This window comes from Heloderma suspectum, chromosome 1 (genome assembly GCF_057233095.1).
Source record: "Heloderma suspectum isolate Gila_16-S chromosome 1, 16-S_ref, whole genome shotgun sequence".
Taxonomy (NCBI): domain Eukaryota; kingdom Metazoa; phylum Chordata; class Lepidosauria; order Squamata; family Helodermatidae; genus Heloderma; species Heloderma suspectum.
In genome coordinates, this window is record NC_139458.1 from 262732338 (window position 1) to 262759467 (window position 27130).

The 27130-nt window shown below is 41.2% G+C and overlaps 1 protein-coding gene across 3 annotated transcripts in view; it reads right to left on the minus strand.

Annotated features, from left to right (window-relative positions):
* The window catches only part of KLHL29 (kelch like family member 29), a 549854-nt gene that overhangs the window by 186527 nt on the left and 336197 nt on the right, over positions 1-27130 (minus strand). For all 3 annotated transcript variants that reach the window (XM_084826507.1, XM_084826506.1, XM_084826509.1), the window contains 2 exons: positions 18400-18541; positions 17101-17643 (listed from right to left, as the gene is read on the minus strand). In XM_084826507.1, coding sequence (XP_084682633.1) covers positions 17101-17643; positions 18400-18541 — 685 coding nt within the window. The remainder of the gene's footprint in view (positions 1-17100; positions 17644-18399; positions 18542-27130) is intronic.

A 27130-nucleotide genomic window follows, 5' to 3' on the forward strand; every position in this document is an offset into this window, starting at 1 on the left:
GTGCTCTTCCACTGAGCTATGGCCCTACTGCAAAGATAGTCAAGCGCAAGCCCAAAGACATTCACAAGGAGGATTTTCTGCAGCAAGGCTGCATGCATGAACTGATTTATGCTTCTGTGTTCCCTCTACACAGTTGTTAGGTTACCGCCACAACAGGCTGGCAACAACTGCTTGATTTGAGCTTTTTATGACAGACAGTGGCAAACTACAAAGCCAGCATATCCAATAGTCACATTGTCAGGCTGTGCTTTGCCCAGCTGTACTTTCCCCCCAGAGAAAAGGCAGAGAATTGCTATTATATTCTGAGGTAGAGCTTTGAATGGTCTTCGTTTCTTGGACCTCATTTTAGGCTTGGTTTGGATTTTTATTAGTGTAAAAATAAAAGTGTCTAACTCATAATCAAAATGTGTTTTTTTTTCCAAACCAAGTTTATCTTAACTTTTCTATTGCTGAAAACATTACAAAATTTGGATGGATACCTTGAGTTCCTCAAGATACATTAGCACAATAAGAGAGCTTCAGCTATTGGGCGGTACAGACATGTAATCAATAAAATAAAGATAAATAACACACTTGGAAGAATAAATATTGGAAGATATATACTGGCTACAACAAGGGTATAAAGATGCCCTGGCAGCAATATTCTGACTATACACAGAATATACACTGGGAAAATGCATCCCGTTCACAGGCCCTCTTAAACTGCTGCTATGTGAAGCATTTCAGATTCTATATGAAAAATTAATTTTATTGAGCATCCCAGGAATACAATCCAGGGTTTTATTTTAAGATATGTCAAACACACAGACACACTAAAACATCACAGTTTAGCAAAAGAAAAATATAACTTTATTCCGAATATGAAGTCCCTTCACTAGCTTCAAAAAAGAGTCCACCTGTCCATTTATTTGATCAAATCCGACCAATTATCTTTTGCTAACCAACTAATTTAAGAAGTCCACAAAATGCTTTGAAGATGTAATCCCACAGGATGATGATGATTCATTTCAATCAGGGTTTTGGCCTGAATCAACCTTGGTTGCCCTGATAGATGATTCTTATTGAGAGAGGGACAGGGGGACTGTGACCCTGTTAATTCTACTTGATCTCTCATTGGCTTTTGTTACCATTAACCATGGTATCCTCCTGGATTGGCTTTGTGGGTTGGGTATTAGAGGCACTGTGTTACAGTGGCTCTGCTTCTACCTCCATCGTCAATGTCAGAGAATAACACTGGGTGACTGTCAGGGGTGCCTCTGAGCATAGGCAGTGGCAGATGAGCTCAGATTCCGAAGAGGAACCGCAAAACGTGGGGGAGGAACTTTCCCAGACTCTTCCAGACAGGGAGAGACAAACTCCTCAGGTTTCAATAGTCCAGTTGGATGGAGAGAGCCTCTCTTCACACACCCCTGTGAGAGACAGAGAACAGGGAGAAGTGGGGCTTGGACAGCCTGAATTCTTAGACACCAGGCGCAGACATACAGCGAAGAGAGAGATGGCGAGGCGGAGCTTAGGCAATCTGCCTGATTGGCCCGGCGGGAACAGCTACGCGTAGAGACCTCAAGAGATAGAGGGAGATCCCCCCCACCTCTTAAGTGAGGATAGCCTGTCCGCCTTTTCTCAAACAGTGGGCAACTTTCAACCTGGGTAGCTTCCCCTTGAACTCCCTGAAGGCTTTTCCTTTGTAGCCTGTGAGTTACTGACAATTTGCATCTGTATGACCCATTGTAGTAAACGATTAAAGAGCCGTGGATAGAAGCCTCTTGTCTGTGTTTTTGATTTGGCTTTTGAAGTTCAGTGGGGACAAAAGGGAGTCCTGACAGTGACTATTCCTTGGCCCTTTGGCAAGTGAGCTACAAGGTTCCACAGGAAAAAACCTAAAATTAAAGGTTTTAATTCTGTATTATTATTGTTGCTGCTGCTGCTGTTATTTTCTTTTATTGTTGGCCGCTCAAATATTTTATGGATGTAGAGCGGTATATAAATTGTGTGTGTGTAAACAAACAAACAAATAAATAAATAATGACTGCTGTTCAAATCCCAGTCTTGCTGTAACCCACAGGAACTGTGTAATCCCAAAACACAGTAGGATAAACAGAATTCCCAATGCGAAAGGCTTCTGTGGCATTAACAAGGGGAAAAAATACCTGAAAATATAACTTGTAATAGAGTGGTCTCCTTGTTTAGAACAATATACCTGAAGTGTTGGGTGTTTGGTTTTTTGTTACTATGTTTTTTATTTTAAGTTTTTATATTACAAATTACAAGTGATAATACAAAGAAAAGCTATTGTATAGGAAGAATCTGGTAAGAATACCATTCACCATCCCTTCCATCACAAGAAAACAGGTAACTACTTTGGACAGTTCTTCATCCTTCTAAGATCTACCAGCTGGGAATCAGTTTAGTGTGTTGGGTTTTTATTTAAACCCAGAAACTCAATGTCTTGATTGCTATTCTATAAACAGAAAACAATGGCTTGTATCTTAAGAACCATTCAGTGGAGATCCACTTGCTGAACAAAGCTCTCTTGATCCCTTTTCCCTGAAGCCAATGGCACCACCCCTACTTCTGAAGGTTGGGGATCTCCAAAATGGCATCAATGCAGTATGGTGAGCTTCAGCAGGAGGGGAGGGATCAGAGGACTCCCTCCTTGGGCAAGCAGAATTGCCTTTCTTCACACTAGAGCTCCACTGGAGCCAGGCCTATGAATTCAGGCCTTTTCTTTTTCTTTTTGCAAATAATTCTAAAATAGCTTCATCCCCTCAAATTTTTGGTGCTATACAACCAGTTGAAATTTGGCTTGTGAGTTTTAGCACCAAGAGCCCCTAGCCACAGGTCAGTAGCAAGAGGAGCACTTTGCAGGCAGCTGGACGGGATGAACAAAGCCAGGCAGCTCAAGCTTTTGTAAAGCTTAAAGGCCTTTGTGTCTTATTTTTTCCATGTATTTTAATTTTTGTATTGTATTTTTCTGATTTTTAAGTACCATTCCAATGGATTATGTCAGTGCTATTTAGTGCTATGAGCCTGGGGAAAAACGAATAAGTCAGTCATGAAATTGCTATAGGGATGAAGAAGGTCTCAACTCTGTAGCCTTGGAACTCATTAAAACAATGGAGATCTGGTTGTTGTTGTTCAGTCGTTCAGTCGTGTCCGACTCTTCGTGACCCCATGGACCATAGCACGCCAGGCCTTCCTGTCCTGCGCTCTCTCCCGGAGTGTGCTCAAGTTCATATTCATTGCATCCGTGATGCTATCTAGCCATCTCATCCTCTGCCGTCCCCTTCTCCTTTTGCCTTCAGTCTTTCCCAGCATCAGGGTCTTTTCCAGGGAGTTTTCTCTTCGCATTAGGTGGCCAAAATATTGGAGCTTCAGCTTCATTATCTGTCCTTCCAATGAGCACTCAGGGTTGATTTCCTTTAGGATGGACTGATTTGACCTCCTTGCAGTCCAGGGAACTCGTAAGAGTCTTCTCCAGCACCACAGTTCAAAAGCATCAATTCTTCGGCACTCAGCCTTCCTTATAGTCCAGCTCTCACAGCCATACATTACTACTGGGAAAACCATAGCTTTGATTAGACGGACCTTTGTCGGCAAGGTGATGTCTCTGCTTCTTACTATGCTGTCTAGGTTGGCCATAGCTTTCCTCCCAAGGAGCAAGCGTCTTTTAATTTCAGGGCTACAGTCACCGTCTGCGGTGATCTTGGAGCCCAAGAAAGTAAAATCTGTCACTGCTTCCATTTCTTCCCCTTCTATATGCCAGGAAGTGATGGGGCCAGATGCCATGATCTTAGTTTTTTTAATGTTGAGTTTCAAACCAGCTTTTGCACTCTCCTCTTTCACCCTCAACAAGAGGCTCTTGAGATCCTCTTCGCTTTCTGCCATTACGGTGGTATCGTCTGCATATCGGAGGTTGTTGATAATTCTCCCAGCAATCTTAATTCCGACCTCTGATTCATCCAACCCGGCATTTCTCATGATGTACTCTGCATATAAGTTAAATAAGCAGGGTGACAATATGCAGCCTTGTCATACTCCTTTCCCAATTTTGAACCAATTGGTTGTTCCATGTCTGGTTCTTACTGTTGCTTCTTGACCCTCGTACAGGTTTCTCAGGAGACAGGTAAGGTGGTCTGGTACTCCCATCACTTTAAGAATTTGCCACAGTTTGTTGTGATCACACAATCAAAGGCTTTAGCGTAGTCAATGAAGCAGAAATAGACGTTTTTCTGGAATTCTCTTGCTTTCTCCATGATGCAGCGAATGTTGGCGATTTGATCTCTAGTTCCTCTGCCTCTTCTAAACCCAGCTTGTACTTCCGGTAGTTCTCGGTTCGCATACTGCTGAAGCCTAGCTTGTAGGATTTTGAGCATCACCTTGCTGGCATGTGAAATGAGCGCAATGGTGCGGTAGTTTGAACACTCTTTGACGTTCCCCTTCTTTGGAATTGGAATGTAAACTGACCTTTTCCAGTCTTGTGGCCACTGCTGAGTGTTCCAGATTTGTTGGCATATTGAATGCAGCACTTTAACAGCATCATCTTTTAGGATTTTAAATAGCTCGGCTGGAATACTGTCATCTCCGCTAGCTTTGTTGTTACTAATGCTTCCTAAGGCCCACTTGACTTCACTCTCGAGGATGTCCGGCTCAAGTTCAGTGACCGCACTATCATGGCTATCAGGGACATTCAGCTCTTTCCTGTATAGTTCTTCTGTGTATTCTTGCCACCTCTTCTTAATCTCATCTGCTTCTGTGAGGTCCCTGCCTTCTTTGTCCTTTATCATGGCCGTCTTTGCACAAAACGTTCCCTTGAGATCTCCAATTTTCTTGAAGAGATCTCTAGTCTTTCCCATTCTGTTGTTTTGCTCGATTTCTTTGCATTGTTCATTTAAGAAGGCCTTCTTGTCTCTCCTTGCTATTCTCTGGAACTCTGCATTCAGTTGGGTATATCTTCCCCTTTCTCCCTTGCTTTTCACTTCCCTTCTTTCCTCAGCTACTTGTAAAGCCTCATCAGACAGCCACTTTGCTTTCTTGCATTTCTTTTTCTTTGGGATGGATTTCGTTGCTGCCTCCTGAACAATGTTACGGACCTCCGTCCATAGTTCCTCAGGCACTCTGTCTATCAGGTCTAATCCCTGAAATCTATTCCTCACCTCCACTGTATATTCATCAGGGATATGATTTAGGTCATACCAGAACGGTTTAGTGGTTTTCCCGACGTTCTTCAATTGAAGCCGAAATTTTGCAAGAAGCAGCTCATGATCTGAGCCACAGTCAGCTCCAGGTCTTGTTTTTACTGACTGTATGGAGCTTCTCCATCTTTGGCTGCAAAGGACATAATCAATCTGATTTCGATATTGACCATCTGGTGATGTCCATGTGTAGAGTCGCCTCTTGTGCTGTTGGAAAAGAGTGTTTGCTATGATCAGCATGTTCTCTTGGCAAAACTCTATTAGCTTTTGTCCTGCTTCATTTTGTACACCAAGGCCATGCCTGCCTGTTATCCCGGTGATTTCTTGACTTCCTACTTTAGCATTCCAATCCCCTATGATGAAGAGGACATCTTTTTTTGGTGTTAGTTCTAGAAGGTGTTGTAGGTCTTCATAGAACCGATCAACCTCAGCTTCTTCGGCCTCAGTGGTTGGGGCATAGACTTGAATTACTGTGATGTTGAATGGTTTGCCTTGGATTCGTACTGAGATCATTCTATCATTTTTAAGATTGTACCCCAGTACTGCTTTTCCCACCCTTTTGTTGACTATGAGTGCTACTCCATTTCTTCTAAGGGATTCTTGCCCACAATAGTAGATATGATGGTCACCTGAATTAAATTCGCCCATGCCTGTCCATTTGAGTTCGCTGATTCCCAAGATGTTGATGTTCAATCTTGCCATCTCATGTTTGACCACCTCCAGCTTACCTTGATTCATTGATCTGACATTCCAGGTTCCTAAACAATATTGTTCTTTACAGCATCGGATTTTCTTTTCACCACCAGACACATCCACAGCTGAGTGTCCTTTCGGCTTTGGCCCAGCCGCTTCACTCTTTCTGGCGCTACTTGGAAATACCCTCTGCTCTTCCCCAGTAGCATATTGGACAGCTTCCGACCTGAGGGGATCATCTTCCGGCGTCATATCTTTTAGCCTTGTGATACGTTCCATGGGGTTTTCTTGGCAAGAATACTGGAGTGGGTTGCCATTTCCTTCTCCAGTGGACCACATTTTGTCAGAACTCTCTGCCATGACCTGTCCGTCTTGGGTGGCCCTGCACGGCATAGCTTATGGCTTCACTGAGTTACGCAAGCCCCTTCGCCACAACAAGGAAGTGATCCATGAAGGGACAAGGGAGATCTGGCCTGAACCCTATATACAGGTAACCCAAACGCCTCGTTAATTTCTAAAATTGTGATACTGCAGACAAGCCCCTATTCAATGCGTAAGCCATATATTATGATCCAGAACTCCAGGCCTTTTGTAAAATTTCTTCCCGTTCAACTTGCTTCTTTTGACGCATGAGTAGTCAATGAATAGAGGAACTGAAATAGAATGTAGACTTTGGAAGCAATACTTCTAACACAGAGAATTACTTTAAAAATAACAGTATTTCTGTCCTGTTGATCACTGCAGCCATGAAGTAACAGATATTCTCTCTCAGATTATCATTAGTTACATTTTATATAATCCTCATTTAATGCGCACAGTTGTACTCTAAAACTGTGAGATTAAAACACAAGGAAGGGGTCTGAAGTTAGATTACCAGCCAATATATCTCAATTATAAAACTCGCCCTAACAAGTCAATGTGGCTAGATTAAAGTATGCGGTTCTAGCGTTGTAAGTATTTAGAGCAGGGATGCCAAAGCACAGGGAAGCACCACTCCAGATCGTTTTCAGCTGCCGAAATGAGGGCATAATTGGCCAGAACAGCTTTTGCCCCTGTGTGTTTCTTTGCTTGTTTGTAAAGGGTTGTTGCTGTTTTTTGCAGCAGCAAAGAAAGGAGTGCTTAGTGCGCATACTGTGGGAGGGGAGAGGAGTTACAGAAGAGGAGGAGCACGCAGTCAGTACAGGCCTGAGCATGAACAAATGGCTTGGCAGCAAATGAGCAGAAGGGGCCATCGCTTGCAGAGAGCTGCTGCTGTTCCAGGCTTTAGTTAAGCTTTGTTTCTCATGGCACAGTCAGCACCTGATAAGAAAGGCAAAGCCAGCCAAACAAGTTCTTTCATGCTGATGCTGGTGACCAAACCAAACCAAACCAAACCCCACCCCAGTATACGAGGTAGACAAAACCACCCCTGCTTCCCATATGGTGGTGGGTTGAGTAGGTGTGTTATCTCTCCGTTTATAGCTAGAGAGATGGCATGCAGCTGGGTTGCAGCAGAAAGAGAGCAGCAAAAACCAGCGATTAAAGAGATTATGTTTTCTATAGGGAAGTATGAGAATTTCGTTTCAGTTCAGAAATCAGGCGAAAATTGCAACCCTGAATGCAAGAGCGCGTTCTCTGAAAATGTTTGCAAATTCTGAACTTGTATTCTCGTTCGTAAAATGTTCACTTTAAAAAATGCTTACTTTTTAAAATGCACATTTTAAAATGCACTGGGGGAAAAGTGTGCACTTTTAAAAATGTATACATTAAGACATTCAAATTTTAAAAAGCGATTTTAAACATCCATGCTTAAAAAATCCACATTTTCATGCTTTAGTCAATGGGGGGGAAAGTGCGCACTTCAGAAAAAATGTGCACCTTCCCCATTCGAAATGCACACTTTCCCTGTTCAAAACAGGTTGCAAACGAAAACGGGAATAAGCTTTGAGGTGAAGTTTGGAGAATTTCAGCGAGCTCAAACACCTCTGGTTCTCCCATCTGTAGTTGTCTCTGTTTTTTGTTTTTTTTAAGACTAGACTTCAGTCAACATATACAGTCAAGAAACATATACTTTGGGTGACCTCCTATACTGTTGGCACCAATTTATTCAGACAAATTAACATTGTAGGTGTGAGAATGCCATGATTTTGGCTCAGAAACGTTAGCTTAACAAGAACTCTGTTCAGGCATTTGACCCTCCATGCCATTAGAATTGCATGAGGGGGAGAGGGGGATACTGCTTGTTGGTCCTGCCCCCTCTGTCATGTTTCTGCTGCTTGGCTCTGCCATCCTCCACACGCTGGAGGGGTAATTTCTGCAGTGGAGAGTTTGCTCCATTCATATAGGTTGTCTGCGAGATTTAGAACCCTAAATGGCACAAGGAGCCTACATGAGCAGAGCAGACTCCCTGTGGGGAAAGTTACTTCTCAAGATCTGGAATGGTGGAGTCAAGTGAAGGAAATATGACTGAGGAGGTAGGGCAAAAAAAGTGCAGTCCTGTTCTCCTGATCACATGATTCTAATTGCGTCAGGGGTGGATGCCTGAACAGTGCTAATGTGACCCAAAAATCAGTTGATCAGAAAGTCCAAATGTCTCTTATCAGAACTTTAATGTAAACCAGCCTTCCTTCACCTGGTGCCCTCCAGATGTGTTGGACTACAACCCCCAGCATTCTTGATCACTGCCTATGCTGGTTGGCCCTGCCGGGAATTGTAGCCTAAAACATCTGGAGGGCACCAGACTGGGGAAGGCTGATGTAAATAAGCATTGATATTATTGCTGGAATGCTAATAGGAAAATATACAGCACAGCTGCTTCTCAGCTCTGTTATTTCAGTGGCACTCAGGCAAGAGACCCACACAAGTTCTACCGATATTGATAGGGGCTGTGCACTTGTAATGCTTAGTGGATCATAACAAGATGTCCTTTCATAGCGAGGTCAAAGAGTAACAAATATAGAACTAGATTAGATCAGGAAAGGCATTACAATTTCAGTTGAGTGTCTGATTATACTTGGAAGCAAGATATCAAGAAATTAGCATTATGGCAATAGCTGCTGCTGTATATCTATATATCTATATATCTCAGGACTTTTACAGTCATTGTATTTAGAAAAGCAGCAGCAGTTGGAATCTATTCTTTTTCCTTCCCCAAGGGAAAAAAGCATCCAAATAATTACTGGAAAGGAACAATATTATTTTTTAAAAAACAACAACAACACTGTATTCTCCCAAGACTAATTATAAATCACAAGAGGAGAGCTTGCAGTAAACAACCTATTTTTCTAATTTCTCAATGTTGCATTTGAAAGAATTTCAAACAATTTTCCATGCCCTAAGTTTTATCAACTTCCTCTCCCTCTCCCTCAACTTACTTCTTCCTCATAGGGAGTAGTTCTGAGATGTGACTTGAAATGTCATCTTGTTCATGTAAGAATGACTCCTTAACAAGGAGCAAATGGGCAAGTTAGCCTAAGTATTGAGCAGTAGGAAACATGACTGCCTCAAGAGTAGATCATTGCAAAATTAAATCTTAGGTCGAGTTCAAACATTAACTAGTTAAAAATACGCCAGTGGTCATGCCTCCAAAAATGCCTGTGTTGCAACGTGCAAAAGAAAGTATACAGGCATACTTCCAATTCTCACTCCCCTTCCTCCTCACAAAGGAGATTGAAGAATTACAGAAATCAGGACTTGACACATCCAGTGCTATGTGGAAACACTCCATTATGTAGGGCCAGTTCTCATGTCATAATAAGCCAGAACTGTTGGGAATTCTGGCTTATTGTGAATGAGCAAGGATGCTTGTGCACGTTGCTTGATAACTCCTGCTTCGCTTCTCCTGCCAGTGGGAGCGGTTAAACAAACCAGGGACCCTGTGTCCATGGTCTGTTTACTGTGGCAGTCAAACCAGGATTCCTGGCCCTCCTAATAAGCTAGAATCATAAGGACAAACTCTGTCTTATAGTTCTGGCTTGGGAACAAGGGAGTGGTGTAATCTGTGATGTTGCCTGACCAAGTTCAGGAGAGCTACCTACTTCTTCATACAGTCCGTGTAAGCCCTCCATTTTCTTGATTTTATTACCCTAAGGTGAAACAAAAAACTATAACTGTTAATCACATAACAACATGTTTTCACTGAGACAAGCCAAGAAACTGGCATTAAATGTATACTTTTAAAGGGTGAACTTTTATTCAGGAATTTTCTGAAAAAGTTTGTAAACAACAGACCAGTTCTGAATCAATTGGAGGGGTGCTCAACCACCTTTACATGGATCCATTCTTTTACAGATACAAATGTTCTCTTTTATAAATCAGTGTGGACGAGTCATGGCACCATCCAATTAACACATATCTTTGTGGAAAGGCAGAACAATCTGGTACAGAATAGCTCCTACTACTACATTCCAACATCACATTCCTATGTGTTTACCTCTTTCCTCAAATATGGGAAAGATTCAGGACATAAGAACATAAGAAGAACCATGCTGGATCAGACCAAGAGTCCATCTAGTCCAGGATTCTGCTTATACAGTGACCAACCAGCTGCTGACCGAGAACCCACAAGCAGGACATGAGTGCAACAGCACCCTCCCATCCATGTTCCCCAGCAACTGGTGTACATAGGCATACTGCCTCTGATACTGGAGGTAGCACATAGCCATCAGGACTAGTAGCCATTGATAGCCTTCTCCTCTACAACAAGCCTGGTAGGGTTCATTTTCCTTTTAAGAGAGCATTTAAAATCGAGTTAGCACCTGAAAATCTATTTCAAACTGTAAAACTTGAGAAAGAACAAAAGGGAGGCAGCTCCCAGCACCAGAAATGCCCAGGAAGTGCAGAACACATGGATCTGTTTCTGCCCATTTTAGTTTCCAGCATCCAAAGTTTCTAGATCAGCCACCAAGGTTTTATTATTTTAAAACCAGATCCATACCTACCAATATTTCTTTTGGGTTTTAAGGAAGTCCTTTAATGTTCCAAGTAGCTCGTTATGTAAAATAGATGTCAGGGTAACTTTACCAAAATGGATACTTAATTAACATGACTTGCTCTAATTAATCAAGATCTTAAGTATTGGATGGTAGAACTAGCCCAGAACTAACAATAATAAAAGTCTCTTTCAACAAGCAATAATACTGTGCTGGAACACTGAAACCACAATTTTCTCTAAAAACTGACTGAATTACACACCTCTGAATAGTATTTCTAATTTTCCTGGAGCCTACTATGCTAAGAGAATGTGAGTGAAGGGAGAACAGCAATCCACACCTAAACACGCTAGAGGTGGTGTGATAAGAGGTTTTACTCCAGCAATACCTTTTCCCCACAATCAACCAGCATTTTAAACTGCCCCATATTTAAAACATTGTTTCTAGTTTGGTGGGGATTGCTGAAGTGAAACATTTAATAAAACTACTGAGCTACACAGGTGGACTGCAGAACTCTGTATTTGGGGATGTTATTTTGTGGATGTGTATTTGGGGAGGTTATTTGGATTGGCAAACATGCTTATAATACTGTGAAGCTGTAAACCCCATCCTGAACACTCCATCCTGAACACTAAACCCCATCCTGATCCAACAGGTCTAGTGTGCAAACAGTGCTTTGTATGGGCCTATTCTCAGCAGAGTGAAAATTCCCCATCACTGCAATGAACAGTAAAGCTTTGGATCAGTCTACTCAGTAGAGTCTAGAGAAATGTAAACATGCGTAAAACCCATTAAAAATCAATGGGGTTTACTGGTCCCACTGTGAACATGAATGCAACTGATTTCAATTAGAACTTCAAGTTTAACTGGTAAATCAACTAAAGCTTTGATGGCAGCCTTCATGAGCCTTGCCACTTTCTTTTTTTCAGACAGCTTCAGAATGCTCTTGTGGTAGAGTGGGGGAATGCACAAACTCTACAGAAAAATAGTGAGAACAACACACACGCGCGCGCGCGCGGGCAGGCGTGTGTGTGTGTGTGTATATATATATATATATACACACACACATATATATATATATTACATATACTATACATGGTTTAAACCTATTAATGGCACAGGCTGAGGAACGAAACACTGTAATATACCGTGGCTTTAATGCTGCTTTTATTATGTTTTAATTTGCTGACTTGTTTTATTTTCTGAATTCTTTGCACACTACCTTGGGTTGGTTTCATAAAGGTGATATAAAAATACCTTCTATAAATACCACCATCACTACATTTCCCCAGCAACAAAATACTCTGGATGGGACCTGAAGAGGTCTATGAGCACATGCAAAACCACATCTACACATAGACATATAATGTGGTGGTGCTGATTTTCCCTTTCAGCTACTGCCAAAAGGGAGGGGCTGAAAAGCCCCCGGGTATATACAGTATACCAGGCATCGGTCACTGGACCCTAGCCTGGGGTTTCTGTGCTGGGAAAATGACTTTCCTCCCACAACAAAAATGAAAGCTTCAGGATACAGAACTAATCCATCTGGAAAAACTTCTAATCCCACGAGCGACCACAACACAATTAGTGGTGCAAACAAATTCCATTTCCTGGCCTCTGCTCTTTCAAAATTTGATTTTCCACATGTTACTTCCATAAGAAAGATGCCATTCTTCCCCAACCTGATGAAAAGCAAAATCTTAGATGGCCAATTGGTCCGTCAAAGAGTCACGGAATTTGAATTTGATTATTCAGTTGTAAGTATCACATTCCTAAGCTATCCAATTTCTTCAAGATTTTCATGAAAATGCTTCCTGAAGTATATAAATATATTTATTGATTGATTAAAAACTATTTAAATCATCTGTCTATGCTGATTGCAGTGGGAATGAAATCTGTAATTTTATCAGAATTGCACTCTAGTGTAGATATACATGAGATTTAAAATGGAGACACAAAGTAGCCACTTAAAAGCTAAGTTGGCTAGAGGTGGCAGACAATTCTCTGTACTCATGGGTAAAAGCACCAAATGGTAAGCATTACTCTGGGCCATGTTAATTAATCTGACCTTACCTTTCATGTAGCATTTTCTAATGCTAGAGCTGTCATATGTCAAAAAAATTGTTGAACATGTTCGGAAATAACTATTGTGCATTTAATAAAGGGAAGCAATATTTACTTACGTATAGTATTTATATTTTGCATTATTGCAATAACCAGTTTCCCAAAACTTTCAAATAGGAACTCAATATGATTAAGGTATGATAGCAGATTGATCTTTAAAGACACATTCCTATGCATGCTTAGACAGAAAAAAGTCCTACATCTCCCAGCATACCCCAGCCAGTCATGGCTGGCTGGGGAATGCTGGGAGTTGTAGGACGTTTTTCTGTCTAAACATACATAGGTTTGTGCCTTTAAATACTGAAAGTATCTGAAAATACTATCTTAAAAAATCTCTTAACATCTCTCCTCTGTACTACCAACACCAACACCGCCAGCAGTAGCAGCTATAAGAGAGCAATTAAATCTTCATTTGGCACATGGTTTTATTGTAATAGAGGAATCAAAACTGAAAAGATTGGTTCCCTAAAATATAATAAAATAACATGTAAACATTACTTCACTTTAAATATTAATTACATTACATAAAGAACAATTTCACTCATATGTCAAAAAATACCATTGACCCATTGCAAATGGAATATAATCCATATAACCATTTTGGGCTAAGATTGTTTTGGATTGAGATTATTATTTTTTGCTATGTATCTGTTTATATAGAAATAAGCTATTACGAAGAAACATTTGAGCGAGTACATTCTAGTGCAGACCCTGCAGGAATACAGCTGAGCCAAATGAAACATAATTAGGGAAAACAAAATGTGAAATTTTAAATCAGTTCACTAATGATGTATAAAAACATCAGTATCCCTTATTTTGACTGGCAAGACATGTTCTTTTCATTTGGGGAATTGTGAAGTAATTACTCCGCACCAGGCTAGATTGTCAAGTAGAATAATAAAAATGGGGGTGGTGTGTGATTGTGGGGCGGGAGTGGGGGGATAATGATGGAAATGTAATAAAAAAGATGTCAAAGGCCATCTGCAGCAGAATGTTCTTGCAACAGTGGCCAAGGTTCACCCCAAATGAGGCAGAAAATTTATTTTAAAAAACTGTTAGAGAAGCAACTCTGACTGTATGTTTGAACCATTTGACATCACCTCACCACATCATCTTCCAATTCCCTACTTTGAGAGTATGCTGTCTGTCATATATAGGTTTGAAATTAGCCAGGCTCTAGAGATACAGAACACCTAGGAGGGAAATTAAAACAAACACTCTTTTTATAATCTGAAGATAGTTTATATTAGGGATCTCATTCTAAATATGGCAAAAGTTTTTGGCCTGGTTGCGGAACTGAGTATATCTCTTATTTAAGTGGCTTATACATCCACTTGTTTTACATTAGATCTGACAAGCACAATTACAGCTTCAAAGTAAACGCTCTTAAAGATGAGAAGAAGAAATTACTTCACCAAAAATATCCAGCTTTCCTTTTCAGGCATTTATACATGGATACTTCACTGTCTCTCTTTACCATTAAATGTTGGGGAATAAATCAGATGCTGATGACTGTAAATAGAGAGGGTAGTAAAATCTAATTCACAGGATAACAGCTGCCTGCCCTACAATTTATGAAAAATAGTCAAGCTAATACGTTGACAGCTGTCATCAGTCAAAGCTAATATCTACTTCACTTTTCTACATGTTATGTTTGCATTCTAGGAATGAAGTTCCTCTCCAATTCTAAGTCTGGACTGGAAGAACTGAGAATTCTGTAACAGGGTCATGCTAGAAAACAGTGAAATCACCCTGTTTTTATGAGCAACTCTGGAACAATAAATAAGAAAACTGGAATTAAAAAATAGAATTAAAACTCACAGGTAGATGGTATGGGGATCCCGGGCATAGTTCCGCATGGTGAGTACAGGTTATCAAAAATAGGCTAGTTAGGGTAAGCTCCCTATGCCATAAAAGCATGTGGTAAACACTGACGTATAACATGCAAATTGGCCCTTGGTGTCCTTTTTAATCTTTGAAGAACTACTGTTCCTTCATCTCATGTTCAGAAGTTTATAGTGAAAGACACAATGGCAATTATTATGATGCTCAAAAAAGGAGTTTTCATGATTGCTAGACAAGTGTTTTGAGTCATTTCCAGCAAGGCACTTCAATATTTGGAGGGTGCTCTCATATAACTATTGATATGCTTGTCATCCTTAATAATTCCGTTGCTTTTTAATTCTAGAAAGAAGATGAGGCATCCTGCAAATAAATCCAAAGCTTTCATCCAATTTGGACTACAAAAGTATTTTCCTCAACATAAGAATTTGTAATATATAAAACTAATTTAGAAAACTAAGCTTTAATTTTTAAACCAGGAGTGGGAGGAACTACTTGCCAACCTTAATTTCCTTGGAATTTTTTTTAAACATTAGGCATATATGTCTGGCTAACACCTTCCAATGACATCTCATATTCATTACAGAGTAAAAGCTGGAAAATAGTCAAACTACTTTGCTTCAGATGTTAGTGTGAGAAGCAACCATTTTTAAGGTATTTAATAATAATGGAGTTTCTTTGATACTAAGCTACACAATGGGCTTTACTATATAATTTAAACGTGGGCCCTGTTCATGTGTACCAATGGCTTAGCAGACTTAATAGAGCCTTTGTGGTCTTTTATGCTGATTTAATAGATTTTTCTTAAGCTCCATTCTATTTCGGTTCCATATGGGGAACATTAATACTTTTCAAAGAGAGGCACACTAACTTGAACAATAAAATAGAACACATAGATTAATTTAAAATAGCATTCTAGTATCTGGTATGAGACTAAATGCCAATTATAACACTCCATTGTGTCTAACTGTTGTAACACGTTAAAGGAATTATCACTGTGTTCATAGAAGCAATGTGAGTCCAAGTACCTGTTTGCTTGCTACAAGGAGCAAACTCAACCTCTTATGAGTTGCAGGCTTACATGTGGTCATATCTATGGGGACAAAGTAACAGGAGCTATTCTGTTTTGTAAGTATGTAGCATCTTCCTGCTACCTGGTCTTCCCTTAGAAAGTGTGAGAGTTTTCAACTGAATGGCCAGGGAGATATTGGGTTAAAATAAACCAGAGAGTACTGTGTTCATACCAGGTTGAGCGTTCTTCCCAGAACATAAAAAGGGAACAAACTAAAAGTAACTCACCATGCAACCTGACATAAATGTTCAGACAGTGGGTTGTTGGCAATGTATGTGCGTAGCACCATGTAGCATCCATTCAGGTCTCCCATATTTTATTATTATTGGCCGCCTTGAGCACCAATTTTGGCAGAAAGGAGAGATATACATTTAATAAATAAATGTATTGGACCCTGAGGCAGATTTGAGAAAAAGACTATGTACAGACTGTACTGTCCATATAGGGCAAAGAAAACTGTGGGCATGCACAAAGAAGTGCAGGCCATATGCAACCCATTACTCATTGTAGTGCTTGTCCATCTACTGGTTCATTGCCCTGCTAATTTTCCAATATGGATCTGAACAAAATCAGATGCACTCATAATTCTTTGGAGCATATTACTCTACCTGCTGCTTGGCTAACATTCCCTTAAAGAGTTAATACCACATGACAGGTTCATTTCAGCATACTTTGCTATACCGTCTGTGTATGGAAAAACCCTTAGAGTCTCTCTGTTAGGGTGACTAACCCTATCCAATGTCTAGAGCTGCGTGGACTGTCAGCCCAGTTCTTCCCTAAACGCTGAATGGGAGGAAATTCTCAGGTGTCAGATACAACACTGTAACTCAAAAACTACAGCTTAAGCCAGAAAGACAGTGGTGTGACGTATAAGTAAGTGGTCCTCAAGAGAAATAAAAGAAACTCTAAGGCAAAGAGCGACAGCTGTCTCATGCATTGTGAGATGTGAATCTCTGCTTATCTGTGGTATCCTGGAAAGTGTCATTCAGTGCCAAAACAAGTGCACAGTTTTCCTCTGTCATCTTCTCAGAGCAACCAGTTTGTAATCTTTAATTCATGAAAAGCTACCACAGAACACAAGACAGGAAACTGATGCTGGAGTTGCTGGTAAATGAATGTCAACAGTATGGATGCTTTAATTGGCAACTCTGCCTCTTATGCAGGTTGCTGGCAGAACTTGAATATTATGACCCATTACATCCCCGAAAGTGTGCATGATCCTGAAGTACCGAGCATCAAAAACGTGAAGAGCTCTTGGCTGACTTACCTTTTGGATGCCAAGGGTCTGTGAACTCGTACTTCCCCACACCAACAGTCCGTAGCATCTGCATCCCATTTGTGTTGTCTTGACTGCCCGTCTGGTTAGGAGGAAGCTGAGGAGCAGCCTGCCCATTGGTAGCTGGGACACTATTAGGTAAGGCAGCTGAAGGCAAAGCAGGTGGCGGTGGAGGCAGGATAGGACAAGTCATATGACCGTTCCCTACTGCACTGTGGCCTGGGTGAGTCACCTGACCAACCCCAGTCATAGAAGATATCGTAATGGGCTGGCTGTTAGTGTACAAAGGCTGGCTTTGCAGGTTCACAACCATGTTACTCAGAGGCTGTGAAGGCTGCTGCTGAAGCTGGTAATGAGCTGGCATTAATGGAAGCTGGGGGGTAACATGTGGAGGGAGTGAGGGTGTAACTCCAATGACAGGGGCTTGGACGTTCACTGCTGGGCTGAAGGTCGGAGGTTGAGTCATCCCATAAGAATGAGTTATAAGAGTTGGCTGGCTACCTGCTGCCACTGTTGTAACCCATGGAGCTGTACCTGGAAAAAGGAAAGTGAACAATAAAAGCAATTTTGGCAAAATGGAAGAACCCATAAACTCTCTTTGTGTAAACGTTGCTAATATTCTGTTATCTCTGTCAAGTCCCTCCCACTTCCATCTCATAAAGAGGTAGATGGTTTGGAACAATTCCCAACTGGAAAATGCCTAAAAGTGCTATGACATGACAGGAAAGTGCAAATGTTAAAAACACTGATCACCTAGCAATGCAGCATGTTTACAATTTTATGCATTTTCAGCTTTGTGCCGTTTAAGTATATGCTTCCAAGAAAATTAACCTCTTTCCCCAACGTGTTTTCATGGCTCCCTGACAAACACTTGGCGCGTATAATAACTGTGTTCCAGCCACTACAAAGAGATTGTAATTAGGTGTCTGGCATAGCTGCACAATGTATGATATGTGTCTGGAAGCTGGAAATCGTTTCAGGTGGTTCTGGACATAAAAAGAGGTCTTAAAGTATTATGCAGTCGTGCTTTTCTTTTTTTAACCCTGGCAGAGACAGAGAGGGGAAAAGAAAATGCTTTAATGAACTTACAAGCATCTTAATACATTTATATTAGCACTGACATAGAGTAACCTGAAGGGGTCTTTACAACTAGAAAGAAAAGCCAGCTGTAGTATTACAAAAAAAGGACTCATGATAAAGTCTTATTTAGAGAGGTAATTGGAGAGAGCATATTGAATTTGCTTTGAACAATTTCCCCCATCAGAATTACAAATACAGCTGAAAGTATACCTGGGTTTTCAGTCTCCCTCATCTGTTTAGATGGTGGCTCATCTGTGTCCCAGGGTGTAGACTGATTGATGGGGGTTTGTCCCCACCTTACGCTGGTTGCTAATCCTTGCGGCTGATTCTCTGTCTTGGAAATGCAAGGTGTCTGCCAGGGAAGGAGACAAAACATATCAAATTTAGACTAATATACATGGAATCCTCATAGCACTTTGCAGGTTTTGGTAACAGCTTTTAGAAAGTTTCATACTGCATTTAGCCAGACGTACATTACGCAAGTTGAGATATGGAAAATTGATCAGATGTATCATTCATTACACAACCACTAGCATCACCTTAAAAGAACAGTCACAAAAATGCTTTTCATAGTTCCAGTCTCAACATTATCAGCTTACAATGCAGCTACAGAATCTCTACAATGTTAGTGTAATATTAGCGATACTGGTCGGGCACAGAAATCAACACACCTCACACCTACATATCTATTTGTTGGCACAAAACATTTTGTCATCTGACATTATTTTTAAAAGTGCTTCCCATTAACTTTGGGCCATGATTATAGATGTTCATACTGGCATAAGCTTTGCTTGATCCTATTCCTAAAAATGGAAAATCAAACAAACACCAAAGCCACCACATTTGGATTTCCTTTAAAAGTGGATCGGGACCAATTACTGTAAAGGAAGTCTTAGTATTTATTGTTCAATAATTCCTAAAACTGAACCAGTAAAATAGCACCACACTCCATGGCTAGTCGTGGGTTATTTAACCAATGGTGAGCCACAGGTTGCATATGCAACCCCCACTTCGAGACTGTCATGTGTGAACCCAGCGAGCATGGGTTGTGCAAGGGTTGCTTAACCCTCATGTAACCCACATTTGCCAGGTTCACACAACACAACAACCTCCAAGTGTTGCATATTCAAAATAGTGGCTGTGTGTGCCCCAGCCTCACCATGGGTTAAATAATAATAACTCATGGTGGGCTGTCATGTCATGTCAACAGCCCCTAAGAATTCACTGCAAAAGAGCCTATGCTGGCAATATTTCAGAGCAGTAGATTACATGCTGAAAAGAGCAAGGGTCACTACACATGAAGTGAGGGTATAATCAGAAAGACAACTTACAATCTCACAAAGCTAAATGTTGAACAAGAAAACCACTGAACTTCCCAGTTCTTCCCTATGTTTTTGCTAGGAGGAAAAAGAGGCTTTCAGAATTGTAAAACAACAACAACAACAACAACAACAACAACAGTCATTTTGTGGACATTTGACTACTTGGACATGAATAAGGTGGCCACTTACCCATCACCCCCAAAAACAGACTAAAGAGGACACAGATCAGCATAAAATTTGCACCTGTCAATTTATATGTATATATAAAAATTTAGAAATAATTACTACAGCTTAAATAGAAATAGACTACATCTCACAATACTGGGGAAGACTGTGACCAAGTGACCTGTGTGCCTGCTGCTCAAACTGTGTTCCAGGTACTGCTGATGGGCAACTTCAAAGCTCCTGTTCTTCCTTCTTATAGTTCTTGATCCTTAAACTGTAATTGGACTAGAAAGCTCTTCAAATATAGCAAAGGTAGGCAACATGTGTCCTTCCAGATGTTTTCACCTCCTATCAGCCTTAGCCGGTATAGCCAATGATGAGGGATGATAAGAGTTGTAGGCCAAAACATGTGGAGGGCCACATGTTGCCCACTCCTGAAATAGAGGATGCCTTCAAATAGAGTACTGTCTTCTGACAGCCCTTCAAATAGAAGACTCCAGTACACAGGGTCACCCTAGACATGAGTGATTCTGCTCCTGTTATGCAGAACTATACATATAGGAACCACATGGCTGTGTCCAAAGCAGTGTGCAACCCCTCAACCCACCCCAGCTTGAACAGTAATTTTGGCTCTACATTTTCTTATCCTTATTCTTTGCTCGCCTTGTCCCTCCTATCCCCTTCCTTAAGATATACATCTGTAGGGAGACTCACCTCCTACTGTAGGAGCAACCCACTAGAAGACCCATGGGTTTATACAAAATGGGTGGGAAACTACAGAACTAAAACATGGAGCAAGGTCTTGAATAATCTGAATTCGCCAACCAGGGCTTCAGGGGAGGGAGGGAGAGAGAGATGAAAAAGTGCTGCTGTAACAGAACGACACATTTCTTTCAGGTGTATGTGTATGTGACATATCTGCATTAATTTCCCCTGCCCAAACAGGTAGCATCCGCTTTCAGAGCTTACAGCAACAACTATCTTCAACAGGAACCATGCCCACAAGTGCTGAATGTGGAATAGGAAACACACCTATACAACTATTTTAACATCTAGTTGATGATCCATATTTACTGAACTAGTAAATAAGAAACAAGGATATTCTGCATCAGTCAAACGTTCCTTCTTATTTCAGCATACATTTACAAAGAATACACTCACAAATCCTGGTTCTTAATGGCTCAGTAGATTTAAACACACACATCAAGCATATTAGGATCAAACTGCACTCCTAAGCTTGTATTTGTTCAACCAGAAAGAAGCTACACATTAAGTCAGAATAAAATCATAACACCAGTATTGGTGGAGCACAATACAGGCAATACAACCTGGAGAAGGAATAATCTATTTGATAATGTTCCTGATTATTTATTATATGTACAGCTTAAATACAAAACCCTAGGTTATTACTGCTACTAAACAAATTGCTTTTTTAGAACTATTACCCATCTTCGGCCTTGACTATAAATACTGCTTTGTACATTCACAAAGCTTAATTATTTAACATTATAAAAAAGGAACACTGTGTATGTAGGAACATAGAAGCATCCCTTTTAGGTTTCATTATCTGTTATGTTCACTGGCCACTGTAAAGAGATGGGCTTCATAAAATATTCTGCAGACTTCATAGAAACTAATTGCATTATGCTGTACTTTTCTCTTTAGCTTTCATGTCAGATACTTGTTTGAATTAAAAAAGGAACACATGAAAGGGATAAATTGCTTGAAATACCCTCTCAGGTATGTATTTCAGAAAGAAAAAAGGAAAGGAAAAAAGACCAAACATCTACTTGCTTGCTTCTCAAAGGTTTTTCTTGTGGCTCTGCTATTCCAACAGCACATACTTCAGAGAGGGGCAGACAGGAAAGTGTAACATACAGGTATAAAAATCGAGGCACGCAATGACATCATGGTACAAGTGAGTCTGAGAGCATCTTGCAACGGAAAAAGGAACCAATCTAATTAAAGTAGCAAAAAGATGGCTACTTTGTTTTGCTACTTTGCACCTCTTTTTTTCCTTTCTCTTTTTTTTTGGCTACTTGGCACTTCATGACCTCTGCTAGAAAAAGCTTCCACCCTATCAATATAAAGTTACTGAACACACACACACACACACACTTTATGTATAATTCTCTCATTACTCTTTTCCCTGTTTCTTTCATTCAAGTAATCATATTTTAAGTATATTATATGATATTCTTCTGTTATTTCTGTATTGTTGAAAATGCCCAAACCTAATAAAAGTAACCACTGGTCTAAAAATGGGATCTGGCAACAAGGTTGCTGACGCAGGTAAAATGTAGACTTTTCTTCCTCCCACGTGTACAGTTAGAGAAGAGGAGATCAAAACATGCCAGTATGTCATGGGCCCAATCCTTCAAAAACACTCTGACATTCTGACACAGGACAGCCCAAATCTGTGAGACGTTTTTATTTTAGCAAATCCCATGGCAAAAGCTTAATAGTTACACACTTCAGAAATCATATAGCTGATGACAATTAGTTATAGGCTCCATAAGTAATTCTAAAACAATCCAAAGTTAATAAGTATAACCATGTCAGAAATCCAGACAACTTGGTTTCCCCACTGTAATCGCTACAACTCAGAATACAAAACAAGGGGCTTGAATGACTCCTGGGGTCATTCAAGGGAATCAAAGAGAAGGGTTTCCATGGGTCAAGCCCTTTCAAATCTAAGAGTCAAGACAGGTTCAAGAGTTAGTCCAGAGTATTCCCACACATGCAGAGATTTCAATAACCATAGCTTTCACTTTGGCATCTCCAAGCTACATGGGTCCGGGTACAGAAAAGTCCAAGAGCCAGGATCAGTCCAAGCCAGCAAGCGCTCTGGCTAATTGACACTGTACATACATAATCCATAGCAAACAAGGCTTCAAGCTCTATGAAAAGCATAGCAGTACTTTTCATGGCAAGTTCTTAACAACACAAAGTTCAAAGAGACAAGAGCCCAAACCAGATGGCGAGTCCAAGTAAAGAATGCCTCAAGAGGCTCAGACTGTAGTAAATTCAAACAGAGAGGATTTGGGGCAGGGAAGAGAAGAATGTTCCTAGCAAAGACTCCCAGCTGGGGAATCCGCTTAAAAGTGACGGTGTGGCTGCAATAGCCTTCCTCCTGAATAACTAACTGGCAAAGGATTTTAGCCCATCAACGGGGGCCCTGCCCAAACAGGGCACCTCCATTCTGACCTCCTGACCTGATATTGTAATCCGTGTGACACTTCTGGAACTCCCCTTTTTTTCTGTAAGGTTCTTGCAGAGAGACTGCTGAGCTTCCTTCCTTGCCAAGACTGAAGCTAGTAGCTGGATGGGAGCCTGCTTTCCTCTGAGACACTGACAGAGATAAGCTGCTTGGTTTGGTCAAAAAGACAACTTGCCCTCTCGATCCCTGCCCATCCTGGGAATGTCCAGGGAAGAGAGATGGTAAAGCAACTTTTGCTGAATATTATTAATGCCTCCCTAAGGGAAGGTAATTTTCCATCATGTCTGAAGAAGCAATTGTTAGACCGCTTCTGAAGAAGCCTTCTCTTGACCCGCTAGACTTCAGTAATTACAGGCCAGTAAGTAATTTACCATTTTGGGGCAAGGTAATCGAGAAGGCAGTGTCCATTCAACTCCAAGCAGTCTTGGATGAAACTGATTACCTGGACCCATTTCAAACCAGCTTCAGAGAGGAATATGGAGTTGAGACTGCTATGGTCGCCTTGGTGGATGATTTTCACCTGGGAAAGTGCATCCCTGTTGATTCTTTTGGATCTCTCAGCAGCATTCGATACCATCGACCATGGTATCCTTCTTGATCACCTGAGGGAGTTGGGGGCACCGCTCTGCAGTGTTTCCGCTCCTTTCTCTCAGGGTGGTTCCAGATGGTGTCGCTCGGGGATAGCTGTTCCTCAAAAAAGGAACTATTATGTGGAGTCCCTCAGGGCTCCATTCTATCCCTGATGCTGTTCAATATCTACATGAAACCGCTGGGAGAGATCATCAGGAGGTTTGGGGCAGAGTGTTATCAGTATGCTGATGACACCCACATCTATTTCTCTATATCATCTTTATCCAAGGAGGGTATGACTCCTCTGAATGACTGCCTGAGGTCAGAAATGGGCTGGATGAGGGAGAACAAGCTGAAGTTGAATCCAGGCAAGGCAGAGGTGCTCACTGTGAAGGGTCCTAATTCAGGTATTAAGGTATGTCAACCAATTCTGGATGGGGTTGCACTCTCCCTGAAGGAGGAAGTTCGTAGCTTGGGGGTGCTTCTTGACCCAACCCTGCTCCTGGCACCTCAGGTGGAGGCAACGGCGAGAAGTGCCTGTTATCGATTTCAGCTGATACGCCAGATACGCCCATTCCTGGAACATATGGACTGTTAACGGTGGTGCACGCGCTGGTAACCTCTAGGCTTGATTTCTGTGATGTGCTGTACTTGGGGCTGCCTTTATATTTAGTTCGGAAACTTCAGCTGGTACAAAATATGGCAGCCAGGTTGGTCTCTGGGACACCCCGTGGAGACCATATTACACTGGTTTTAAAATCTTTACACTGGCTGCCATTTGTTTCCAATTTGGGGTGTAAGGGAGAAGTGCCTTCTCCCTTACGCCCCAGTCCACCACCTAAGGTCCCCTGAGGGCTCTCTGCTGCAGCTGCCTAATGTGAGACTGGCAGTCACACGCAAGAGGACCTTCTCCTTTGCTGCCCCTCAGCTGTGGAACGACCTACTGGTTGAAATGCGCCTGCTGGCCTCGTTGAAGGTTTTCAAACAAGACATAGAATCATAGAATCATAGAATAGTAGGGTTGAAAGGGGCCTATAAGACCCTCGAGTCCAACCCCCTGCTCAATGCAAGAATCCAAGTCAGAGCATCCCTTACAGATGTTGGCCTGGGGTACCCATGTTGGTTTGTTTTAAGTCACACCTCTATTATTTCCAGTCCAATGTAGGTGAGAGGTGAGAGAATGGGTATCTGAAGTCAGGACAGAATGATATGCTAAGCTGGACTGGCAGAAGACTGAACAAACTGAAGCTTTACTACTGTGAATGTAACTTGCCCTGGGAGTTGTGTTGATTTTTTGTAAGGGCTCTTCCCGACCATCACTTACATAAATCCATGACTAATATATGCAGAACTACTAGATTCTTTTTAATAAAATGATTATGTAAAAACTTCTTAACAGCCCACTTCAGTCCCATCATATACCTTAAAGACTCTATTATTCCGGCAGGCCTTCCCTTTTTAGAACTCTTGTTCTTTTGCTGACTTTTGTATACTATTTTTAAGCAGTGTTGTTTTAAGTTGTGTTTTATTGTTGGATTTTTAAAAAAATGGTTTTAGTTCAAAGATGTTTTTAGTTATATGTAGTTGGTATATATTGTCTGTATGTTTTTATGTAAATAGTTTTTAAACTTTGTATATTATATTTTAATGTTTTAACTTTTGTAAACCACTCAGAGAGCTTTGATTATGGAGCGGTATAGAAATGCAATTAATCATCATCATCATTTCACACTGATTCCCACATTCCACGGACTGAATAGGCCCAACCCTTCCTGACACTTCTGATCAGATCCTGGCTATAATTTTAAGGCCCACTGCAGTGCTGGAGCTGGGCTACAACACAGTGAGATCAGGATCCTTCCTCTCACTAATGCATTCTGGACTCAGTCTTCTCCCCCTGCCCTCCAAGCTGGATTCAAGAAAGCCCACTTGGCTTCTAGAGTTGCCTGCAGTTTCCAGTAAATAATTAATCAAGTCTGGCATGATGAGGAAAACGCCAGGGGCCACAGGCTCTGGAGGGCCTGCTGCTGCTGCTAGCCTCCTTTTTGGTTTTACTTTACTTTTATTTTTTTTACAGTCCAGCATTCTAAAGAGCTAAATGAGGCAAATGCAACCATCATCTTAATGGCCCAGAATGCCTCTGGTCCCCAACCTAGAGCCCAGGGGCATTCTGGAGAAATTAAGATGGTAGCTGCAGCCATCTCACCACGTGTTTCACTTTGGAGTGCTGGGCTTTGTGCCCCTGCCTGTTTCTGCTCCTGCTTGCTCCTGCAATTAACACATATTAACATTAGGGTATGCACTGCATGAAATCCGCTACTTACATCCCTTCCTCTACTGTGCCCAACATTATATAGACTACAGCACTTCACAGAAATAAGCATATGGTTTTGAAAACAAGTTTGCTACTTTGTCTTCAACATTCAAGTTAAATTGCTACTGAGACATGCTGTGGACGACAGGGAGTCAAGCAGAGATGTTTACTTAGTAAACTACTAGAAACTTGAACCCTCAGTCAATTAATGTTTTTACTATTAGAAAAGTCCCATAAAAATGATAGTTACCTCTTGCCAACATCCCAAATGGCTCTTCCAACTGTCCTGTTAACCCACTGGGCATTTGGGTTAACCCATTAAAATTTTGCTCAAATAAAGCAAAAATAATCTATTTACAGAGTGTTTAGTAGGTATTCACAGCAGAATTAAATCTAGAGGCAGATTACAGCAATAGGAAAATAGTTTTTTTATTATTAGTAAATCAAATCAAATGAAATTCAGAACACAGAAATGAATAATATAGTTCTAAATATGGCTAAAATACAGCTTCTTTATCCCATAATGGCATAATGCTAGGGAGGGCAGACTTCAGGCTTGCAAGATCTATTGTTTTTACTAAAAGATGCCTCATCTGGAGCCAGATACATAATGGTGGTCCAGGGGGCAGTGGAATTAATTGCTTACTACACCAAATGAGCCATATACTGGGATGACCCACATACACAAATACAAATCTACATCTGAGTTACAGTCTAACTTAGACCTAAACATTGGTATTGTTAAACAGCTGGGAGTTGGAGACCCTTGTCAATCTACTGCAAATCACCCAGAGATCTACCAGTGGATCCCAGTCTACCTTCTGCCCATCTTTGGTATAAAGCAGGGATGCAAAAAGTCCCCCCAGGCTCTGTCTATCATCTCCCAGATCCCCAGGATCTGTCATTGCTAGAAAAATTGGGGGAAAGACTCTATGAACAGGCTTTATGGTTCCCGCCATACTGCTGGAACTTTGTTCCTAGAACATCCCAAGGAGCAGTGGTTGAAGGTTCCTGCCTATTTCCTAGGATGTTCTAGGAACGAGGTTCCTACTCAATGGCAAGAACCATACAGCCTACTCCTAGAACATTTTCTCTCTCTTTTTTTGATGATCATGTTGGGGTGGCTGGAATGAGGAGGGGACTTCAGTACCTTGATTCTGTTGCTGTAAGGCCAAGATCTGATACTGCTGGGGTGTGAGAAGGATGTCTGCATGTGAGTGAATGTGAGAAGCATGAGTTGTATGTGAGTGTATGTGCGGTCCCTACCACAGCTGACAGCAGACAGCTGATGTGGCTCTCCAGAGTGAAAAGGTTGTGCATCCCTGGTATAAAGAGACACAGCACCATTAC